This window comes from Mus pahari, chromosome 19 (genome assembly GCF_900095145.1).
Source record: "Mus pahari chromosome 19, PAHARI_EIJ_v1.1, whole genome shotgun sequence".
NCBI lineage: Eukaryota > Metazoa > Chordata > Mammalia > Rodentia > Muridae > Mus > Mus pahari.
The window spans coordinates 57,986,201-58,008,682 of NC_034608.1; the positions used below are offsets into that span (position 1 = coordinate 57,986,201).

At 41.7% G+C, this 22,482-nt stretch overlaps 1 protein-coding gene across 2 annotated transcripts; it reads right to left on the minus strand.

Moving 5' to 3' along the window:
* Positions 1–1,084: 1,084 nt before the first annotated feature.
* Frg1 (FSHD region gene 1) lies at positions 1,085–17,666 on the minus strand. 2 transcript variants are annotated; one of them, XM_029531928.1, is made up of 10 exons: positions 17,449–17,653; positions 15,497–15,567; positions 12,158–12,283; positions 11,142–11,199; positions 9,032–9,146; positions 4,486–4,590; positions 3,279–3,370; positions 2,669–2,779; positions 1,463–1,511; positions 1,085–1,151 (listed from the first exon to the last, which is right to left on the minus strand). In XM_029531928.1, the coding sequence occupies exons 1-9, from the start codon at positions 17,508–17,510 to the stop codon at positions 1,475–1,477; spliced, it is 777 nt and encodes a 258-aa protein (XP_029387788.1). In that variant the 5' UTR covers positions 17,511–17,653; the 3' UTR covers positions 1,085–1,151; positions 1,463–1,474. The 2 variants fall into 2 exon arrangements, with proteins under 2 accessions (XP_029387788.1, XP_021075086.1); XM_021219427.1 differs by lacking the exon at positions 1,085–1,151 and having other exon boundaries at positions 1,315–1,511; positions 17,449–17,666.
* Positions 17,667–22,482: the final 4,816 nt, after the last annotated feature.

Genomic DNA, 22,482 nt, shown 5'->3' on the forward strand with positions numbered 1-22,482 from the left:
GTGGCGGATGGCTGCTGTGTGGAAATAGGTTTATTAGCACCCATGCCCTCTTCCTGCTGTCCCTCACAAAGCCAAGCCTGGAGTGAGTGTAAGATCTGGTTCCCTGTCTATAACTCTTATGCGGGAGAACAGTGCGAGTCAATCCCCAGTTGTGGGGAGAGGGAGCCCTGCAAGGGCTCCTGTGTGAAGTGGACACTAGGTACTGTGCTTACGGACAGAACACTGTCTTGATTTTAAGAGGCATGCAACATAAACTGTAGAAGGAGGCAGGATTTGGCAGGTTAGGAAAGTTCCTTTTCCATAATGGTTGGTTTTAATGTTAACTTGCCACAAATGCTATCACCTGACTAGAGAGCCTCACCTGAAGAGCTGTCCTGGTTTCTCTGACTGATGTGGGAAGGCCCACCCTGACTGAGGGCAGCACCTCCAGGCAGCAGCCCAGTTAAAGTCTGTTGCAGAGGGAGGCTCTGACACTTGACACTTGGCTCGCCCTCTTGAACTGTGCTGATTCATACCTCTGGCCCCTTCACTATCAGCAGCATCAGCATTCCCAAGCTTCCACCGCTGAACAGGGAACACAGACTCTATGGGAGTTTCCTGGGGTTCCAGTGCCAGACTGGGACTGCTGGGGCATGAGTGACTGTGAGTCATCACCTCACAGGCAGAGACGGCTACTTTGGGACTTAATCCAACCGAGGCATCCAGTCAGGAGTGAAAGGGCCATCATTATTACGAAGTTCATTTAATGCACCGATTTTAGCTCCCCTCTCTTCTTCCCCACACTCCCACCCTCTCCTTGGTTTTCCTCCCCTAGAGACCCTGCCTAAAACACTTTTTGGAGGAACTGGGTCTTCTGCACCCCAGGCTGGCCTTGAAATATCCTTCTATACAACAGGACATTCCTTGTTATGGTACTAGACCACAAAATACACACACACACACACACACACACACACACACACACACACACACACACGGAAAATAAAGGAAAAAAAAAGAAAAAAAGAAAAAAAAGGAAGAGTGTCAAAGCTTTACTCACTTTTAGCTTTATAGAGTTTCTAACTTCCTCTAAATGTATGGATCAAGTGTGGACTGAGAAGAGCCAGGCAGCGCAGCAGCAGTCAGGGTCCACGGCGCCGGGAACGTGTGTCCTGGAGTAACATGACAGGAATTCAGAGAATAAAGAGTCCTGTAGTCCTCCAAGTGAGTACACTTACCCGAAAAGTAAATCCCATGAGGGGCCAGGGTTAACCCTGACCAGCCAGGTCAAACCAGATACTAGATTTAGCAACAGTTTCAAAAGGACTCGAGAACTCTGTAAAAGCATTTATATCAAATATTTTTATTCAGAAAGAAAGAAAGAAAGAAAGAAAGAAGAAAGAAAGAAAGAAAGGAAGAAAGAAAGAAAGAAAGAAAGAAAGAAAGAAAGAAAAAAGAAAACAGAAAAACCCCAAAGCCATACACAATGTCCACATCACTTGCAGTATCGGTCAGCTTTCAATTTGGCTCTCCTGTTTAAGACAAAAAAAAAAACCACCGATGTAAAACACACCATACAGACAGAGTCAACTGCTAAAACATAAAAAAATCATGATTGGAAATTGTTCTATTTTCATAACTGTATCAAACATTGATAGTAATCCTTACCTTTCAATTTTCTTTTTATATAAAACTGATTCTAGTCTTATGAAACATTATTTTATAATATTTCACAAATGTGACTTAAAGGCTTTTTCAGTTCACGAGAGAATTGATAGTTACTTATGAGTTAAATAAGTTTAAGTCTTCCCTAAGTTTCCACTGGGCAGCAATGGTGTGTTTTTAAAGACTAGTTTGAAGTTGCTAGACTAACGATTATTCTACCTCCGAGTTCAAAGTCTGACTATATTTTACGTCCTTCTCTGACTTTTCAGAACCACATAATTAAATGTATGAATTTTCCAGGTTGAAAATATTCTCCCATTAACGGATTTCACCTTTACCAACTCTATAAACCAGTTAACAGGAAGTACACGATTACGTATTATTTTATCAGATAATGGAAAGGATTAAGAGTGATTTGCATCTTCTGACTGACTGCGTTAAGTCAGCAGCTAACTTCCTTGCCTGCTTGTCCATGTGGTAGCTGTAGGCTGTTATTTATTGAAATAGAAATAAATTGGAACAAATATCAATAATGTGCTATATGATAAGAATCTTGCACACTGCTGAATCTAATCTTACAAACTCAAGTTTGATTTCCCTTACTAAACTTTTGATCTGGATACAAATTCATGGATTTTTTTCCCCCTCAGTTTTAGTAACCTCTACTACTCTAACAGAATACACAGAATCTTCATATTACTCAAACAACTTTCTAGCCCTGTTCCTTAAGGGAAGATGATGGGAAGCAAATGTATGTGAAGCAAGCATGGTAACTGTTAACCACAAAACGGCCTGATGGCTCAGGAAATTTATGAAAGTTTCAAGGAAACCTGAAAAGCTAAAAAAAAAAAAAAAAAAAAAGCACATATTTACACTCTAGTTGTTACTTAGAAATTTGTTTTCAGCATGCTTTCCCCAGACTTATGTCTTCTTTAGATAATATTACCACATAAATTAGAGATGAAGACAATTCTAAACAGTGATATAAGAACACACTGCTGTAATTATGTAAATATACAATTACCTGTCCAGAAGTGTCTCATGCAAAAATCCATCTTTGCGAGCCTTTTTAAGAATTTTACTATCTTCTTTGCTTATTTTGAGTTTGTGGTCTTGGAAGCTCTGAAATTTCTTTCTGTAAAGAATGATCTCTCATTGAAAAAAAAAAATCTCAAACTTTTACTGTGTTTCCTTATCAAATTCCAAATACTATTAAAAGTTTTCCCAATACATTTATTTAACAAATCTAATTGTATTTCTTAAAAAAAAAAAATGATAGTTTTTCTGCTCAAAGGTGATTTTTTTTCTGATTCGTCAAGAGGGCTGCCTTTGGGCAGCACTGCAAAGCCTCCTTCTCCTGGGGATGTTGGCGGGTTGACGGCCTCAGGTCTGGAACATGAATGGTCCCTGGGTGGTATGACAGCAACTCTATTAAAGAAAGGGAGAGCTGACTAGCCCATGTGCCTTTAGCTTTAAGCACTGGAAAAATAACTGGGAAAACTGAGGCCACAAGAAAAGCACTGAGCTCAATGCTGTTTCCCTGAGTTTTCATCCGTGGTTCTTGTGGTCCTGCAGTTTCTTTCCTGTCCTGAGCAGCCCTGAGTGTCAGAGTGAGGCTAGAGCAGGGTACATACACATAGTTGATTTCACACTGCTTCACACTTCCCTTGTCTTCTTCTGGGATGTCATCCTTTTTCTTGGTTTCTCTTTCTGCACAGGATCTGATCTGGATATTGAGGAAACCCAACAGGTCACACATTCATCTTCCTCTCCCCACTTGCTACGCAAGAACACTCTGTGATTTCTCATGCAAACCAAGAAAACAATTAACTCACCAATGAGATTCAGGAAAAGACAAGCTCAGAAACGTGGTGTGTGCTTTTTACTTCATACGCATATCATTTATAGAAAGAGCTGGAATTATATGTAAGCTGAAACAAGGCTCCATCAGACTGCAGTTAGCTACATGAGAGTCTTGGGAGTTTATTGAGAACTCTACCGTGATAGGAATATATTTGTATAACTTTTATAATTAAGGAAAATAACGAGTTGCATTAGGGAAGTCCATCTGGGGGAAGGACTTCCCCTTCCAGTTAGTGACTTAAGCAAAGTAAAACCAACAACTGCTTCATGTACTTCAAGTTTCTTCTTATGGACAGAGAACATGCATTCACAAAGAGGGCAAAACCTAAGGGCCAAAGACCCAAAAGGTCTATTAAGACTTTTATGTTTATTAGTGACTTCTGTCATGGGTGTTAAAGTAGTTAATAACATTTTGCTTTTGTAGATTCAGTCATACATTGTAGCACTGCCTCTAAGGGTAAAAGCCAGGAAACAATCTATACTTTGATTTATAAGAAACTGATGAAGTAAAGTAAGGAGCAACTGTAATGTGGAAGACTATGTAGGTGGTAAAAAGGGCACGGGGAAAGACTTGTGTTATAGATATACAAGGACAGGAATCTCCAAAAGTAATAACTAGAAAAGATATTTATATACAACAAAAGAAGCAAGCAAGCAAGCAACAGTAAACCCAAACCAAGACAGTAAGAGGGGAGAGGTAGGGCCAGGGCAGGGGCAGGAATGGCTCAGCAGTGCAGGCAGGAGAGGCTGAGTTCACTTGAAAACTCTCATGCTTTGGGAGCGAATTATCTATCTTAAAAATTAAATATTAGGAAAACAGTAGACTAGCTTTCATCCAATCATTTCTCAATTATAGTGTGCAGATAAGACATCACTGGACTGATGATTAAAATGAAAACACATCTGGATCAGCATGGAAAGTAACAGCCAGTGGCTACTGCAGGTCTCCCAGACACCCCATAGTCTGTAGGTGTGTACCTTTATCATTTCTTCGTCTCCTGCTGTTTTATTCTTTGCTTCTATATCACCTGCTTCATTACATCTAATAAAGCAGCTATTTGAGGCCAGTAAAGCCATCTTTCCCTAAATAAAACAAAGAAAAAAAAAGTAAGCTATGAATACTTGCAGAAATTAAGTCATTATGCTACATCTGGCAGGTCCTCAGATGTATTCCCTACCAGGTAACCCACAGTCATCACACTCTCCTAAGAGCCAGGGAGGGCAACAGAAACCAAGGAACTGAACACTGACCGGACAAAGACAAAGACAAGACAAATATTAGCATCTAGAAGTACAACTATCCCAAACCCACATGCCTAGACACCAATGTGAAAACAGTAACAGCCAGGACTGTGTATCTCCCCTACTGCCCAGCAACCCTGCCACAGATGGTTCTGAGAAATGCAATATAGCTGACACACAAGACAAAGACTTCAAAATAGTCTTTATGAATATGTTAGAGGTCCTTTAAAAGGAAATGAATAAATCCATTAACAAATAAATGAAACACAGTGGAATAAAATGAAAACAAACAAACAAAAAAACCAGTTCAAGCCATGAAAGTAGAAATAGAACTTTTCAATCTCAACATAGGGAGAAATAAAGAATACAGAAATATAGAAAACCCAAGCTGAAGGATAACTGAAACTCTAGCAGGAACCTCACTAGCAGAATACAAGAGACGGGAGAAAGAGTCTCAGGTACTGAAGACAAGATAGAAGAAAAGGATCCCTGGGTCAGAGAAAATGTTAATCTAAAAAACCCCAGGTGCAGAACCTCCACATACTCTGGGATACCATGAACAGACCAAATCTACAAGTAACAGCAAGAGAGGAAGGAGGAGAAACCCAGACCAATTTCTCTTAGGAACACAGATGCAAAAATTCTCAACAAAGTACTTGCAAACTGAATACAAAAACTTATCAAAAAAGGTCATCCATAATGATCAAGATGCAGGGATCATTCAACATAGCTTAAGTTGATAAACATAATCTACCGTATATACAGACTGAAATGCAAGCCAGCCACGATGCCTCAGAAGACGCAGAAAAGGCCTCTGACAAACCCCACTCCTGATTTTCATGGTAAAAGTCCTGCAGAGTGGGAGTCCGAGAGACATACTGAACATGATAAAGATATTTTACAGCAAGCCCATAGACAACATCAATGTAAATGGAGAGGAACTCAAAAGCGTTTCCATTAATGACGAACAAGACAAGGCTGCCCACCCCCCACACCTAGTCAGTCTAGTACTTGAGGTAGCTCGCGCTACAAGACAATGGAGATCAAGACGGTACGAGTAGAAAGGGTAGAAGTCAACGTGTCTTTATTTGCAGATGATATGACAGTATAGATAGCCCTAAAAATTCTATTAGGAAACTCCCACAGCTGATAAACACTTTCTCAAAGTAGCAGGATACAAATTTAATTCAGAAAAATCCCTCCTATTTACAAATGACAAAGAGTCTAAGAAATAAATCAAGGAACTACACCTTTCACGATAGCCTCAAATAATAGAAAATATCTTGTGGTAACTCTCCTCTCCTTTTCTCTTCTCTCTTCTCCCTCCCTCCCTCTTCTGTCCGTCACTGTCTGTCTCTGTCTCACTTTTTGAGACAAGGTTTCTCTGTACACAGAGTAGGCTTGGCTGTCTTGGAACTTGCTCTATAGACCAAGCAGGTCATAGAGATCTGAGTGCCTCATAAATACTGGGATTAAAGGCGTGGTGACTGCCTGATTTTATTGTTTGCTTGTTTAAGCAACACATTCTTCATAGAGGAACTCAAATGGCTGAGAAGCATTTAAAAAAAATGTTCAATATCCTTGGTCATCAAGGAAATGTAAATCAAAACTACTTTGAGATTTCATCTTACACAGGCTGGAACAGTCAAGGTCAGTAGGACAAATGACTGCTCCTGCCAGGGAGTGTGTGGAGCCAGGGGACACCCATTGCTAGTGGAGTGCAAGCTTGTACAGCTACTATAGAGATCAGTGTGCTGGGTCCTCAGGAAGCTGGGAACTGAACTAATTCAAGATTAAGCTGTCTCACTCTTTATATGCCAAAAGGGAAGATTCACCCTACCACAGACACATTTGTTCAACCAAGTTTACTGCTGTTCTATTTATAACATCCAGAAACCACAGCCTAGATGCCCCTCAACAGGAGAATGGATAAATAAACTGTGGCACAATATATTACACAATATATTACACAGTAAGAGTATTTCCCAGCTGTCATGAAAACAAAAACATGAAACTTGCAGGTAAATGGATGGACTAGGAAAAAAAAAATCATCCTGAATGAGGAAACTTGGACCTAGAAAGAAAAATACCGTTCATGTATTCACTTACATGTGGATCTTAGCTGTTAAGTCATTGATAAGCAAGGTACAATCCATATAACCACAGGAGTTAGGTATAGAGTAAGGGACTGGGAGAAGGGACAGATCTCCCAAAGGACAGTTACAGAATCTAATTACAGAACTTATATGGGTGGATGAGGGGGGGAGCCTAGAGTAGGGAATGGGAGGGAAGAGGTAGGTGAGGGAGGGAGAACAGGGAGAGACTTCTAAAACTCAGGGCCATTTGGGGGGTTATATGGAAGCCTAATATAGCAGAAGCCTCTTCACACACACACACACACACACACACACACACACACACACACACACACACAAAGGTGATCTAAAATTACCAAGCAATAGGGGAGACAGAGTACCAGCTGGATATCTTTCATCACCAGAGCAAGCTTCCAAGACTGGGAATGGGTTACATCTAACCAAGTGATTGGCCAAAGAGGTCCCATGGAATTCCCTAAACAACTCAGGTCAGCACCAGGTTATGGGTTGCTCTGGACAAGATGATGATAAGGCCTTAGTACTGAAGACAACAACTACATAGCTCACTGAACATGGTGGGCTCAAGCTGGTGTCTACCTAGAGCCCTCACTCCTCTGGACCAGTTCACAGCAAAGGAAGTAGTCTGGATGCTATCAAAGAAGAAAGGTAAATACCAATCCAGCTACAAACCCTTTTACCTACAGTGGCAACTTGTTTGTACCTGGTATAATAGTGGCCAAGGCTTGTGGGTGCAGTGAGCAACAAACATCTGGTGGGTTTAAGGCCCACTCCATGAGATGGAACTGCTTGCGTGGCCAATAACCTGAGTAGACAGGCCAGGGGGCTAGGGAAAAGCCAAGTATTACAGTTCTGCTAGAAAGATGTCGCACTATAATGACACCTAATGACAAGTAATGACCTAATAATCAAGACCAGTATCTTGTTCAGCCATTATCACAGAAGCCTCCTCTTGAAGCCAATGGGAAAAGTTCCAAGACTCACAGCCACACCATATACGCAGAGAGACACTCTGCAACGCCCAGTACCAAATGGGATGTCTCCATGAAAGCCCTTCCCTCAGGGCTCAGGGAGCCCAGTGAAGAGAGGTGAAAAGCATGCACAGGCCTGCACATGTCTGCAGCAAACGGGTTCCTAGAGCTGAGAGGTGGAGTGCACACACTCCTATCCCTAACCCCAAAGCTACCTCTAATTGATCGATCGCCACTAACACAGGAACGACGTAGCCTCACTGGGGAACAGACTGCTCTTATGGGGAGTGCCCATGTCCAGCAGCAGATAGCATGAATGCAATGGCATCTTTGGAGGCTGTTTTGTAACACTGGGTCAAGGCATTTCTTTTTAACCTTACAGGTCCTATGCTTACACATTATGGCTTCTGGTTTTGTATTTTGATGAGATTCCTGAGTGTGTGAACATATGTGTCTCTGTTATGTTTCTTGTGCTTTTTTATTTTTGACTGTTTCTTTTGTCCTACGTGATGTTTGTTTCTGTCTTACTGTATTCTATTTCGTTTTATCATTGTTCCCTAGATGTCTGTCTGATTTTTAAGGAGACAGAAAGGGTGTGAATGCTGATGAGATAGGAGGTAGAGAGGAACTGGGGGAGGAGTATCGGGAGGGGAAACTATAATCAGAATATACTGTATGGAGTAAAAATCTACTTTGAATAAAAGAAAAAGAACCAAAACAGTAAATAACTACTGTTCAGTACAATTCTTGCTCGTGAGGTGTCAAACTGTGTTCCTCTCAGCACTAACCTCCTCTACTGTCCTCTTATCAGTCTCTACTGGTTCTGAACCAATTTATGTAAAAAAGATGCTCCGGAAACACCCTGGGATTTGCTTTTTTATATTTTTATGAAAAATATGACAACAGGCCTCAACGGCAGATGGAAACCAGAATGGACAATGTCTTCCTTTGCACTGTTTTGATAGCAATGTAACTTATCACTCTGGAATACAACAAGACACTGTAGTACTACTGTTGTTGTATCATTATGTTTGGACTGTGTTCATCTTTATAGTTATAAGTTCATTTTAATTTTTTCCAACTTAATGTATAACACTATTACAATCTACCTTTATTGTTTTATTACTAACTTTAGAGAAGATAGTTTTACTGAAATGACTTTTTCTTAAACTGGCTTTTCTAAATAACAGTACTTACATCTTGAAACACTGGTTCCCATTGTTCTCTGGGCCCAATTGCATCCGAACGCCCAACAACAAGTCCATCTGAATTTATACCAAGATATTTTCCATAGCCAGACTTCAGGGCAATTCTTTGGTTTAAAAAAAGATAAACATTAAAAACTAAGAGTAAGAATTTAACTACAGAATAAAGAATATATTTGGTATACTTATGTATCTGTGTATATGTACATACATATGTATATACATATATAATAAATCCAGACCAGACATGTTTACAGTAGATACTATATTCTCTATCTGTAACCTTATATTTTGCTGATATAATCATTATATAGTATCTTACATTGTGCAGCAATCATTTCCCAAAGGTATTACTGACCTATTGTAGATGTATAAAAGTCACCTTTTTGGTATTATACAGTCTTACTGATTTCTCTGTTATATATACAACTGCTGACTTATCTTTAGGAGACATTCCTAGAAATGGAAGCCACTGGATTGAAGGCTATCAACAATGTCTTTTTTAGTAGCTCAGCAGATTCCCACCAGGCCAGGCTAATTAAGTGCACAGATGTTAAAACTTTAGTTTTTCCACTTGCTTTCAAGAAAAAGCTATGAGGGCTGGAGAGATGGCTCAGTGGTTAAGAACACTGACTGCTCTTCCAAAGGTCCTGAGTTCAAGTCCCAGCAACCACATGGTGGCCTACAACCATCCATACAGAGATCTGACATCCCCCCTCTGGTGTATCTGAAGACAGTTACAGTGTTCTTGGATAAAATAATAAATAAATCTAAAAGAAAGAAAGAAAGAAAAAGCTATGAACACGGACCTTCTCACAAGAGAGGTGCTGGGGACTGAATCACCACCTAAACTAATGCTCTAAGCTATGAAGTTAGCTAAACATTACTTTAATCATGACTTTTTCCTCAGAGAGGGTATTACTTCATGTCCTAGCGGGCCTAACATGTCCTCTCCTTCCTGAGCCTCCCGATGTCTGCCACCGAGCCTGTTATGTCTCTTCTAACTGCAAAATCTATACATTATAGTATCACTGGCAGATCTTGTTTTATATTTATTTTGTTTCCATGCTCTTTCTGATCTATTTAATTTGTTCTCTTGACATTTTTCATTTGTAGGCTCTTAAGTTTTCTAGACAAAGAATATTGTATGGGCTGGCTTTGGGTCAACTTGACAATAGCTGGAGTTATCACAGAGAAAGGAGCTTCAGTTGAGAAAATGCCTCTATGAGATTGAACTATACGACATTTTCTCAATCAGCGATCAAGGGGGAGGGCCTAGCCCATTGTGGGTGGTGCCATCTCTGGGCTGGTAGTCTTGGTTCTATAAGAGAGCAAGCTGAGCAAGGCAAGGGAAGCAAGCCAGTAAGTAACATCCCTCCATGGCCTCTGCATCAGCTCCTGCTTCCTGACCTGCTTGAGTTCCAGTCCTGACTTCCTTTGGTGATTAACAGCAATGTGGAAAGTGTAAGCTGAATAAACCCTTTCCTTCCCAACTTGCTTCTTGGTCATGAGGTTTGTGCAGGAATAGAAACTCTGACTAAGACAAGTGTATACTGGGAATATCTACTTATGGAGTACAGGTTAAGTATCCCCTAAATTACCTAAATCTCCAAAATCCCAAATTTCTGAGCCAAACATGATATGGATAATGCCACAGCTGGCCTCCTACTATTATTCATAGCAGAATTCAGGAACAGTGACATACTGTATAAAAGTATCTTCAGATAATGTATGTGATATAATGAAACATATGTGCCTTCACTAATGTACAAGCAGACATTCCCCAAATTCCCAAAATCGAAAATCCAAAAAAGTTCTGATTATAAATAACATGTTTTCTAAAGTCTTTCAATTAAAATTATTCTCTGGCTTTATATTTACTAATAGTGCAGTTCTTTCTATATAAGTGAAATTATTACTTTTTGAGACAGGGTTCCGTGCAACCCAGGCTGTCCCCAAACTCAATACATAGCCAAGATGGCCTTGAACTCTTGATCCTCCTGATTCTTCTCCTTTGTCTGGTATGAAAGGCAGGCGTCACCATACATGGTTAAGTGGAATTAAATTTTAAAGCTTTTGACTACAGCTCAACTAAAGCTTACCTGGAATCTGACAACTTGACAGCAGTAAACTGCTCTGGAGGACTGGGGCCTTCATCAACTACAGAAAAACAAAAGTGGAAAATACACATTTGTTATAAATATATATACATAAAGGTACTTTGTGCTTTAAAACTAGTTCCCCCCCACCCCAAAATTACACAGAAGGATATTAAGGTATTTGGATACACTATAATAATATGCTAACTACACTATCAGAATATCATTATTAAATTCATTGCATTTTGCAATATTTTATAAGACAGTTTGGCATGAAACTTAAGTCACTTCCAATATAATCTCATGTTAAAACATAGTACATAAATAACAGCATGTGAAATACCAAATGCTTTTATGTATTCCAGAAATGCCCATTCTGGTCAAAACACACCTTTTTACTTCACAGTCACTTCACTCTTTGTGGTGCTTCCTTGTGGACTAAGGATAAGGAGAAAATGTCTAAATGTCTAGCTCTTAATTACACCCAGTTCTAACAAACTTCAAACAAGCAAAAGGGTAAAAAAAACCAAACAAAACAAAAAGCCTCAAACTTCTGATTCAATTAGATTCTCTTCTTTCCTCCCAACTACAATCGTATTTTTACTTATTATTATTATTATTATTATTATTATTATTATTATTATTATTATTATCATCATCATCAATTTGGTTTTTTGAGACAGGGGCTCTCTGTGCTGCCCTGGCTGTCCTTAGAGATCTGCCTGCCCCTGTAGAGTGCTGGGACTAAGTTGTGTGCTGCCACCACCCAGCTGCAATGGCAATTTTTCATGTGATTTTAAGGCTATTTTCTATTCCTATACAGTCTCTTCTGTCACTAGTTAGAATGTTTTCAAATGATTAGTCTAGAAAAAGATACTTCTCAATAGCTAATAAAGGACAAGGACAGAGAAATGTGCAGGGGCTCAGTGTGGTGGCAGCCTTGCTTCAGACTCATGCACAAACTTTGTAGTGATTTACTTGACATGGCCTCCTTGCCACTGTTTGTCCCCCATACAAACCTTCTCTGTGTGGAGCTCCCAGTGTAAAGAGCCCATTGTCCAGTGCATGGATATAGGCTCCTTTATCCATTTCAATGGCAATAGTCCCTGAAATCTCCCCAAAGTTGGATACAGTCCACCAGATTCCTACAAAATAAAAATCAAAGTTTATCCTTTTTATTTTAGGGTTACTCAAAAGCTCTGCTGCTTTTCCTATAACTAACCTTTTAAAAGCCTGAACTGAATGCAGAGGCAGCTGGCTTCCCCTGACCGCCTCCCCTGACTGTACCCTCGCATGTGTCCTGCACAGTCCTCAGGACGCAGCCCCAGTTACTCAGAGTTTACCTGCTCTGCATGAACTTGTGTATTCATCACAGTCAAGATCACTCTTTTGTTTGTTTGTTTTTGTTTTTTTTTTGAGACAGGGTTTCTCTGTGTAGCCCTGGCTATCCTGGAACTCACTTTGTAGACCAGACCGGCCTCGAACTCAGAAATCCGCCTGCCTCTGCCTCCCAAGAGCGGTGCTGGGATTAAAGGCGTGCGCCACCACGCCCAGCTTCAAGATCACTCTTAACACATGCAGAATTACAAAATAAGTTCCTCTGACTGCAGACCTCATCCCCGCATGCTTTCTAGTAACAATGTCTAATTTTCAGTCTCTTCCAAAGTAGAGAAAACAAAACATCAGTTTTAGAATTTTTCACTGCCTACAAAGTTAGCCCAAGAAGAAAAAGTGTTTTCTTCTTGGGAATTCAAGTAGCCTCCGCTCAAAGCCCAGACTCATGCTTACATATTTCTTGGTTGCAGGATTACTACACGGGCTAAGCTGTCAAAAAGCAGCAGACTATGAGCAGGACTCACTGAAGCTGCCCATCACTAAGTCAGTTTTGTCTTGTTCCACCACCTCACTTACAAAACAGCTTAAAGCAGTCTAGTGCTGCAGACACTAGGGCTGAATCTGAGAGCCACCCCAAACAAATGAAGGATCATGAGGTTGGTTATTTTTAGACCTTCAAAAGGTTTTGTTGTGCAGTCTCATTTACACTATGGCAGTATTTTCTTGGTGCATTTCTACATATGGTTAAAAAAGTATTCTGCAGTTGTCAGTTATGTGTTTTCTGTATGTCAGAACAGTTGGCAAGTGGAGAACATGTTCAAATCTTTGTTGCTCTTTGACTAATTCTACAATTAAGAATTGTTTTTAACATCTTCAACTCTAATTCTTATTTTGGTAGAATGCCTATGAAGATCCTATGCCTAAAGTCACACTGTGTGGGGGACTTTACGATGAGGACTAGAAATACCAGCTTATGGCTCTTCTCACCATATCTGCCCAATATTTCCAATGTCCTGGCTGGTAAAAGAAAAACAGTGAAAGCAAAAGAAGACACAAGAAAGGAAGAATTAAACTACAGTCAAAGAAAACATGACTGCAGACGTTCATATAAACAAAGCAGCAATGATAGTGGGGGGACCTTAACACCCCAAAGAGCAAGGCCAATACAGAAATATAAGCTCTAAACAACTGAAATACTGAATGTCTCAAATAGTCTAAAAGCAATACAACTCTCTCAGATAACCCGATGGACTTTATTAAATGAAATGGTAAGTTGACTCTGAAGTTTAACTAGACATAAACACCCAGAAAAGCGAATTTTAATTAAAGAAACACGAAGGAGGTGCATTCAGCTCCTGGCCCTGGAAATCTTATGGGACGAATAAAGCAATGAAGTAATAAAAACAAACGTAACAGAAAACGGGAAAATGAAACAGGAGTCAGGAAGGAGACTGACATACAGACACTCAGCTGGCTTTTAAATAGCCACTTCATAGCAAAAGGAGGCTGGGGCTGGTCATAAATAGGAAAAACAGAAGCAAAACCCAATCTCTGAGATCTATCTCATAATACACAATTACCCTGAAGTGAGTGATAAAATTAGGAAAGAAGAAAACTCTAAACTCGAATGTGTCCAAAAGGAAGAGAAGTCTTTCAAGATGTTGAGATGAGGGTAAGCTAAATAAAGACCTCAAAGGCAGCAACCATGGGAGAAAAGTTAACAAGTCTGAGGAAAACTAGAGACCAGCTCAGCAGACAAGCACTGTAGAGAAAATCAAAGGCATCGGGGTGAGAGAAGGGCTGCTTACTACCCAGGACCTGCAGCAGACAACTTTCTGTTATCCTTGGTAGGACATTAAAACAGCAAAACCATTTAGAAAAATTTGGCACATTCTAATACCATTAAATACTCACCCATGCTAAAAAACAGCACGTCAGCACGCACACCTAGCCCTGATCCTGACCCTAGTTGTAGAACTCTATCATTTTAGAATGGCGTTTTTCAAGCGATGTGAGTTTTCCCACATCATAACTTTACACCACTGCCTACTTTTAAAAAATCCCTTATTACATTTATTTGTGTCCGTGTGTTTGTCTGTCAGCGTGTGTACAAGTCAGACAGAGGACAACTTGTGCAAGCCACTTCTTTCCTTCTATCCCTGGGACCCATGGACCCACATCAGGCTGCCAGGCCTGGCCACACATACCATCACCTGTTGTTTTATTTGCCCGAAGTTTCAAAATTCAGCTTGCCCAGTTTTAATAAACAAGAAATTTGACTTAAAGTATAGGTACACACAGGGCAGAAAAACAAAAGATATTTGGCTATGGATTTGCAAGTGTCTGCTTCTAGAACCACTTATAGGGCACCGTGATGTTCTGTTGTGTTTAGGATTTTCATTCATTTCAGGGTACATGATAGTTAATTTGCTACATTATACTTCCTTTAGAAACAAAGAAATTGCAGACTCTTCACCACGATTTATGTGCTTCCAAATAAAGCAATGTGCAGAACATATCTGGGTAAACGGTATTTTTGTCTGACAGGCCTTTAAAGTTGGGGATCAGACTCAATGGGGTTTCTGGTCCACTGCGGGGTTCCCAAGATAAGGAAGAAAAGTCTTGTCTGGTGACCTGACAAGGAGACCATCAGTTCTGACTTGGAAAACACTTCAAGTGGAACACCAAGAGACGCTAACCTTTCATACAATAAATGACGGTGCAGCTTGGAGCAAGGATGGGTTTCTAGACTTTGATAATGTTTGGAAAAAGTCTAAGAGCATTGTAAGGCAAGTGATAATTACAGGAACCTCAAATCAGTCACGCCATGGTCTGGATGTTCGTATCATCCCCCAAATTTTACATGCTGAAACTTTGTCAGCATGCTCTGGAGCTCGGCAGTGACAACACTGAGAGGAGATTCGTTTGTGATGGTCAAGCTCTCAAAAATGGGATTAGTGCACTAATAAAAGAGGTTCTAGAGAAAGAAAAAAATAATAATAAAAAGAACTGAGGAGACTTACCCACAATATCAAGTTGGGTCTCCTCATCTTCTTCTCGTTTTCTCTTCTTATCTTTGCTCTTTTTCTTTTTACTAAAGGGGGGAACAAGACATATGCATGGATTTGGACATACTGTTATGTGTTAAGAACTACAAGGTTTCTCATTCCAGCTCTATGACTGACCTATGGATAAATGATCTTTGACAATGTACAGATGTTCTATCTAAAACACTGAGAAGTTGTTTCCGCCCTCACTTCCCAGACTGCAAGGCAGAAGTGAGCTGAGATAACCCCTCTCCCCACCCCATGTCTTTCGTCAAGATGTTTTATCAGAGCAATAGAACCCTTAACTAAAGACAGCCTTGCTGTAAAGCATTTCTCAAAAATCTAAAGACTGAGTTATCAAAAATAATATGCTAGGTGATTCTCCACACACACACACACACACACACACACACACACACAGATATCCAAGAGAAATGAAAAAAAGTATGTCCACAAAAACCAGACTACTGATAGCATCACTGTCATTAGCAGAAAACACTCATTGAATGAATAAAGAACATAACAAAAATAGTATCATTCAGTCACAGAACAGAACAAACACACAGCCCACAGGAAGGATGCGCCTCAAAACGAAGAGCTACAAGCCATGGATAGCCCCCAGCAGCCCCCTGCACACGGGTGGATGTCTGTGAGTTCCAGGTCAACCAGGGCTACAGAGAGAGATCCTGTCTCAACAGTAACCTAAGTGAAAGAAGCCAAACGCAGAAGGCTATGTACTGTTTAATTCCACGGGCATAAAATATTCATAACAAGTAAATTCTTATAACCCAGAAGCAGTTGACAGAAGCTGGAAGGAGGGGCAGATGGGTGTGATTATTTAATAGTTGGTTAAACAGTCTCCTTTGAAGTGGCAAAATGCTTACTGACTAAATAGTGATGAACTCGTAAATATACTAAACCCCACTAGCTGTACACTTTAAAAGGAGAAGTTTATGGCTTATATTTATTAAGTTTACAGCTCCATAAATGAAAACACAAGGAGAGATCTTAGGGGAAAAGTGATTATTCAAAGTGCTTACAACAAATTCCTTGTAGTGGTTGCAGCCCAAGCCTTCAATCCCAGCATTTGGGAGGCAGAGGCAGGTGAGTGTCTGAGTTCAAGGCCAGCTTAGTGTACAGAGTTAAGTTCCAGGACTACACATAGAAACCCTGTCTCAAAACAAAACCCCAAAGAATCAATCATGGAAACATGGAAAGCAGTACACTGCTTTTAATAACGGCTGCCTTAACTTCTTTGTATCTTGACATTTTCAGAAGCGAATTCTAAATTTTCAACAGTTTCAGATTCGGTCAGGATAAAGCACGAAGCGCGCTGACAAGAACCTGCTGAAACCGCTTCAGCGGTGATACAGGAAAGACGAGCTCACCTTTGGCTAGATCCCTCAAGAGGACGGAGGTAGGATCGGACAGGGTTATCTTTCTCTATAGAGCTAACTATAAATCACGCCCGCACGCTGTTATATTCTGAGTTGGCTGCCTCGTTCAGCTCTCATAACTCTTTTTTTTTAATAGTCTCGAGGAACAAGGACCATAAAAAAATATCCGATCGTCTAATAAATTAGCAAACGAACCATCAACCAACCCATCACCGGTGCGAACTCAAGGTCCCGACTCACACTGTGATGCAACCTTGCCTGCCCCCTTCGTATTACCCTGCAGGGAATCAGGGCGTTTTTGTGCAGGAGAGACCCGGGGGGGGGGGAGGGGATCCCAAAAGCAGGACTCCTGGTCTCTCCGTTTCGGGGGCTCCCGGGCCACGCAGCGTCAGCTAGGAAGTGTGGGGGAGGCTGTCCAGGCAGCTCTGCCCCTGAGTGTCCTGGGTGGCTTGGCTACCCCGGCCACCCCGGCCCTGAGCCCCGGGGATGGATGCACCGAGATCCACGCCTCCCGCCCGAGCGCCGCCTCACCTCTTGGCTTTAGTGCCCTTGAGCACGAGTTTGGTGGACTTTACATAGGAATATTCGGCCATGGCCCGGCACGCTGAAGTGGCAGCCGCCGGCAGAGCTCCTGTAGGTCCGGGAGGAGGAGGAGGAAGCGGCTCTAACGGCCGGAGCTGAGCGAGTCCCGGAGGAATCCTCCGCCTTCTTCAACCCAAGGCTACGATTCTCCGATTTCCTGTTTACTGTCGTCGTCGGCGCGCTACTACGGCGGCCGCGGAGGGGCCAACCACGCCAGTGTGCGAAGTCCCGGATGTTCGCGCTTTTTTTTTTCCCCCCAAACACGCGAAACGTATAGAGACGCCCCCTGGTGGACGCGACGGTATCCAACAGTTTCCTGCTGCCGAGGTTGTTGCCATGAGCAGACCTGGATCGGATGAGCCAGATGTTGAAATGATCAAATCGGTCTGCTCACACTCTCTTTGCAGAGGACATTGCACCAAGCAAGTACCCGGCAGCCCGCCAGGCTGGGCCTGCACAGAGAAACCGAGATGTGTGTCCTGTGGAGGCGTTGGTCAGCGCCTTGGCCTCGGGCAACTTTATCATCAACTTCGGCTCCAGAGTTGTTAATTGTGTTGTACATGTTTTACTCCTGTATTGTGTATGAGTAATGCAGAAGAAACAATTGAAGAATGATACAATGTATAGTTGCTAAATACTGGTCCCTACTGCAAGCGCTGAAGAGACTTTGGTTTTTACACTGATGAATACTGTCTTTCCCTGTAGTCTTGATCCAGCCAAGTGCATATTTCTTTTGTCTTCTCCAATCTTTCCCGCAATGTTATAACTCCCTTCCATTACAAATCATGAACCGCAGATACAGCTTCTGTGTGATCTTTGCTTTTTGTGAAAGAAACATGAATGTTGTTAGAATCAAAAATGGAATAGCTTTGTCAACACTTGACAAATATAAAACACGTATGAAGGAATGATTCTTATCTGTTGTTGCTTGCAAGTAACTATTGTAGAGAAATTTGAATATAGCCACATGGCAGCTCTGACAAGGGATTGAAAGACCCACAAAGTGAGGACTCCCCCGTGTTCTGACTCAGGAGAGGCGACACCCCAAATCACTCATAAGAAACGGCCTTGATGCAAAACGCAAGAGGACTTTTTATTCCAAGAGTGCTCTGGGGCCCACAGTTGTACACCACGCAGGGGTAGAGGACTGTGGACCCCCGAGTAGCTGGGAAAGGGGTTATTTAAAGGAAAAAACCACAACCCAAGGTGGTAGGGAGGGAGGGCGTTATTGGAAAATGCCGAAAATACCAGTGAAAAATTACAAGGGGGTACTAAAAATCATAAGGAGAAACTCCCTGCTTCTCAAGATTGTTCTCAGGATTTTTTTTTTTTTTTTTTTTTTTTTGGTTTTTCGAGACAGGGTTTCTCTGTATAGCCCTGGCTGTCCTGGAACTCACTCTGTAGACCAGGCTGGCCTAGAACTCAGAAATCCGCCTGCCTCTGCCTCCTGAGTGCTGGGATTAAAGGCATGCGCCACAGTGCCCGGCTGTTTTCAGGATTTTAATCTAACTTTTGTGGGAGGCCAGTTCCTGGAACAGGGTCCCTGAACTGGCTAACCTGCATTATTGGTGCTAGGGGGTCTGAATCTTTCTTGGTCTTTCAGGATCACATGCAAAGATATTTTAGGTCTGTGTGATCTGGCTGGAATCCAGACACACACTTAGTACACACCTTTAATTCCAAACAACGATGTCTAATTGAGGGACAGACAAGTGATGAATCAGAGGAAGATGTGACAGAATATGCTCAACGCTCATCTGAATGGCACAAGAGAGGGAAGCTATTCAGGTCAGGGGAAAATTCAGTCTTAGCGCTTGTCAGTCAGTGGGGAGTCAGAGTGGCAAGAGCAGCACAGTGGAGTTGAGGTCCTTCATCAGCTCCTGCAGTTCAATGCAGGTCAGCAGAGGCAGTTAAAGCCAGAGAATGAGGAGCCAGAAGATTAGACTAGGTTGCCAGAGTTAGTTTGAGGCCAAACAGAGCAATTCAGGAGACACTGGGAGAAGTCAAGTAAAAATCAGTCAGCTTGGAGAGGAGTTTGAGCCAGAACAGATTAACTTTACCAGCCAGCCAGAATTGAGAAAGGGGTAGAAAGGGTGAGTTTATTCAGCAGCAAGCCTTTTTGATGGCAAGTACATCTGGCAAATAGAAGATATTTTTTGACAAACTATCACAAAGACACTGCCTGAACCCCAGCCTTGCACAGAAACTGCCCACAACCTCATACACGAAACACTTCTGCAAGCACTTCTCCCTATCCAACAAATAAATACAGGGTCTGCTATTAGTAACTCAGCCAAAGATTGCTTAAAAGTATCTGATTTAACTCTCTTTATCTTTGTCTTGTCTTTTCTGGTGCTGACTTTGTGATAGGAACAGAGCAAGTCCCTGGAAAACTGCACCATCAGGAATGCCCTCGCTTTTCTCAAGAACACCAGAAGGGAGCTTGGTGTCTTATAACTTCTGAAAGAGCATCCTTACTTGGAGATGATCCTGAGGGTGTGACCAAGGCACTAATCTGTTCTGGAACTGGATCTTTGGCTTTTCACTGTGAAATAGGTTTTATCTCATCCCCAGTTTTAGCCCATCCCATAAATGATGCTGGGGTTATGGCTTAAGAGAGGCAAATGCCACAGTCGTCTTGATCAGAGCTCTATAGAGGCCCATTAAGGAAGAGGCACTTTCCTTTGGAAAATAAGATAGAATCTCTGTTCTTAGGTAGAGAACTAAAATCTTTTTTCCCCTTCAAAACAGGGGATATCTGGGTGTTCATGGCTGATTTGGAACTCGCTCTGTAGACCAGGCTGACCTGAAATCCAAAAGAGATCTGACTGCCTCTGCTGAGATTAAAGGTGTGTACCCACAATCGCCAAGTGAGACCTAACATTCTAGCTTACCAAAATTATGAGTTAATACATCTGGGCTTATCATTCACCAGGTAGAGACCATTCCCAAAAAAAGCAAAGGCTAATTTACCTTAAGCCTTGGGTAAAGAGACCAGAGGAGTAATTATCCCTGTAGTGAGATAATGGATTTTTTTCCTTTCCTGTAAACCTCACCTTTGGTGCTGTTGGCTCTTAGAGCTGCAACTGAGGCTGTTCCAAGGTCCACTTGATTTTTCTGAGTTATGACTCAGAAAAGGGTAACTTTTCCTTTTCCCCATCTCTTTCAGTTCATCCTGAGCAAGCTTTCTTAGTCACTCTGGGCTTTTTCCTTTTCCTTTCCTTTTCTTTTTTTTCTTTCTCTAAAACCACCCCCACTTCCACCACACTGGCTTCTCACAAACAACAGTTTTCTCTCTTTCCCGAAGGCGATGTTAATGTGCGTGAAGAACTGGAAAGCTTCTGCTCTGGAGCTTTGCTTTTTCTTTTTACATTTTTTTATTATTATTATTATTATTATTATTATTATTATTATTATTATTATTATTATTTTCTTTATTTACATTTCAAATGCTATCCCGAAAGTTCCCTATGCCCCTCCCACCCCTGCTCCCCTACCCACCCACTCCCACTTCTTGGCCCAGGCCTTCCCCAGTACTGGAGCATATAAAGTTTGCAAGACCAAGGGGCCTCTCTTCCCAGTGACGGCTGATTAGGCCATCTTCTGCTACATATGCAGCTAGAGACTCGAGCTCAGGGGATACTGGTTAGTTCATATTGTTGTTCCTCCTACAAGGTTGCATCCCCCTACAACACCTTGGGTGCTTTCTCTAGCTCCTCCATTGGGGGCCCTGTGCTGACTGTGAGCATCCACTTCTGTGTTTGCCAGGCACTGGCATAGCCTTACCGCTATATCAGGGTCCCTTCAGCAGAATCTTGCTGGCATGTGCATTAGTATCTGGGTTTGGTGGCTGATGATGGGATGGATTCCCGGATGGGGTAGTCTCTGGATAGTCCATCCTTTCATCTTAGCTCTAAATTTTGTCTCTGTACCTATATCCTTTCATGAGTATTTTGTTCCTTATTCTAAGGAGGAATGAAGTATCCACACAATGGTCATCCTTCTTGGTTTTCTTCTGTTTTTCTTTTGAGCACTAATAGAATTTTTCTTGAGCTTCTGTTAAAGTTCATTCTTAAATTCTTTTATGATGGAGACTAAGAATCCCGAGAGGATGCCTCAATTTTCCCTGTAATGTATGGCACCCATTGCACCTCATCCCAAAGTTTTTGGTAACACCAATGTTCTACCAATGAGCTAAATCCATTCTTCTGTCCTCTTCACTTCTGTGTTTAAAAATTGCCCCATCGCCTCGCCCTCTTTGAGAACACCCACACTATGCTCTGTAAATGCTCTGAAGAACCTTTTTTTCCCCCTTAGATTGACATTCTCCTATCTATTTATATAAGGCAGCTCATTTCCTTGGCCAGACACAGAAAGAAAATTCTATTATTAGTTAATAACTATTGTGATCTTCTAATATTTAAAAAAATGTCTTTATGTGTCTAGTGGTTTGCCTACATGTATGTTCATCATGTGCCTTGTGTTTGGGGAGGATACAAGAGGACGTTGGATCCCTGGATCTGGAGTTGTCATTCCAGTGCTTGGAATAGAACTTGGGTCCTTTGGAAGAGTAGCTGTCTTAGTTACGATGTTACTGCTGTGAAAGACACCATGACCAAGGCCACTCTTATAAGGAAAACATTTAATTAGGGTTGGCTTACAGGTTCAGAGGTTCAGTTCATTATCATCAAGGCGGGAACATGGCAGCATCCAGGCAGGCATGGTGCAGGAGGAGCTGAGAGTTCTACACCCTCATCTGAAGGCTGCTAGCAGGATACTGACTTCCAGGCAGCTAGGGTGAGGGTCTTCAGCCCATGCCCACAGTGACACACCTACTCCAACAAGGTCATGTCTCCTAATAGTGCTATTCCCTGGGCTGAGCATATACAAACCATCACAGTAGCCAATGTTCTTAACTGGTGATCCATTTTTCCAGCCTGTATTGATGATCTTCTCTCTGCTCCTATACTTAATCCTTGACAT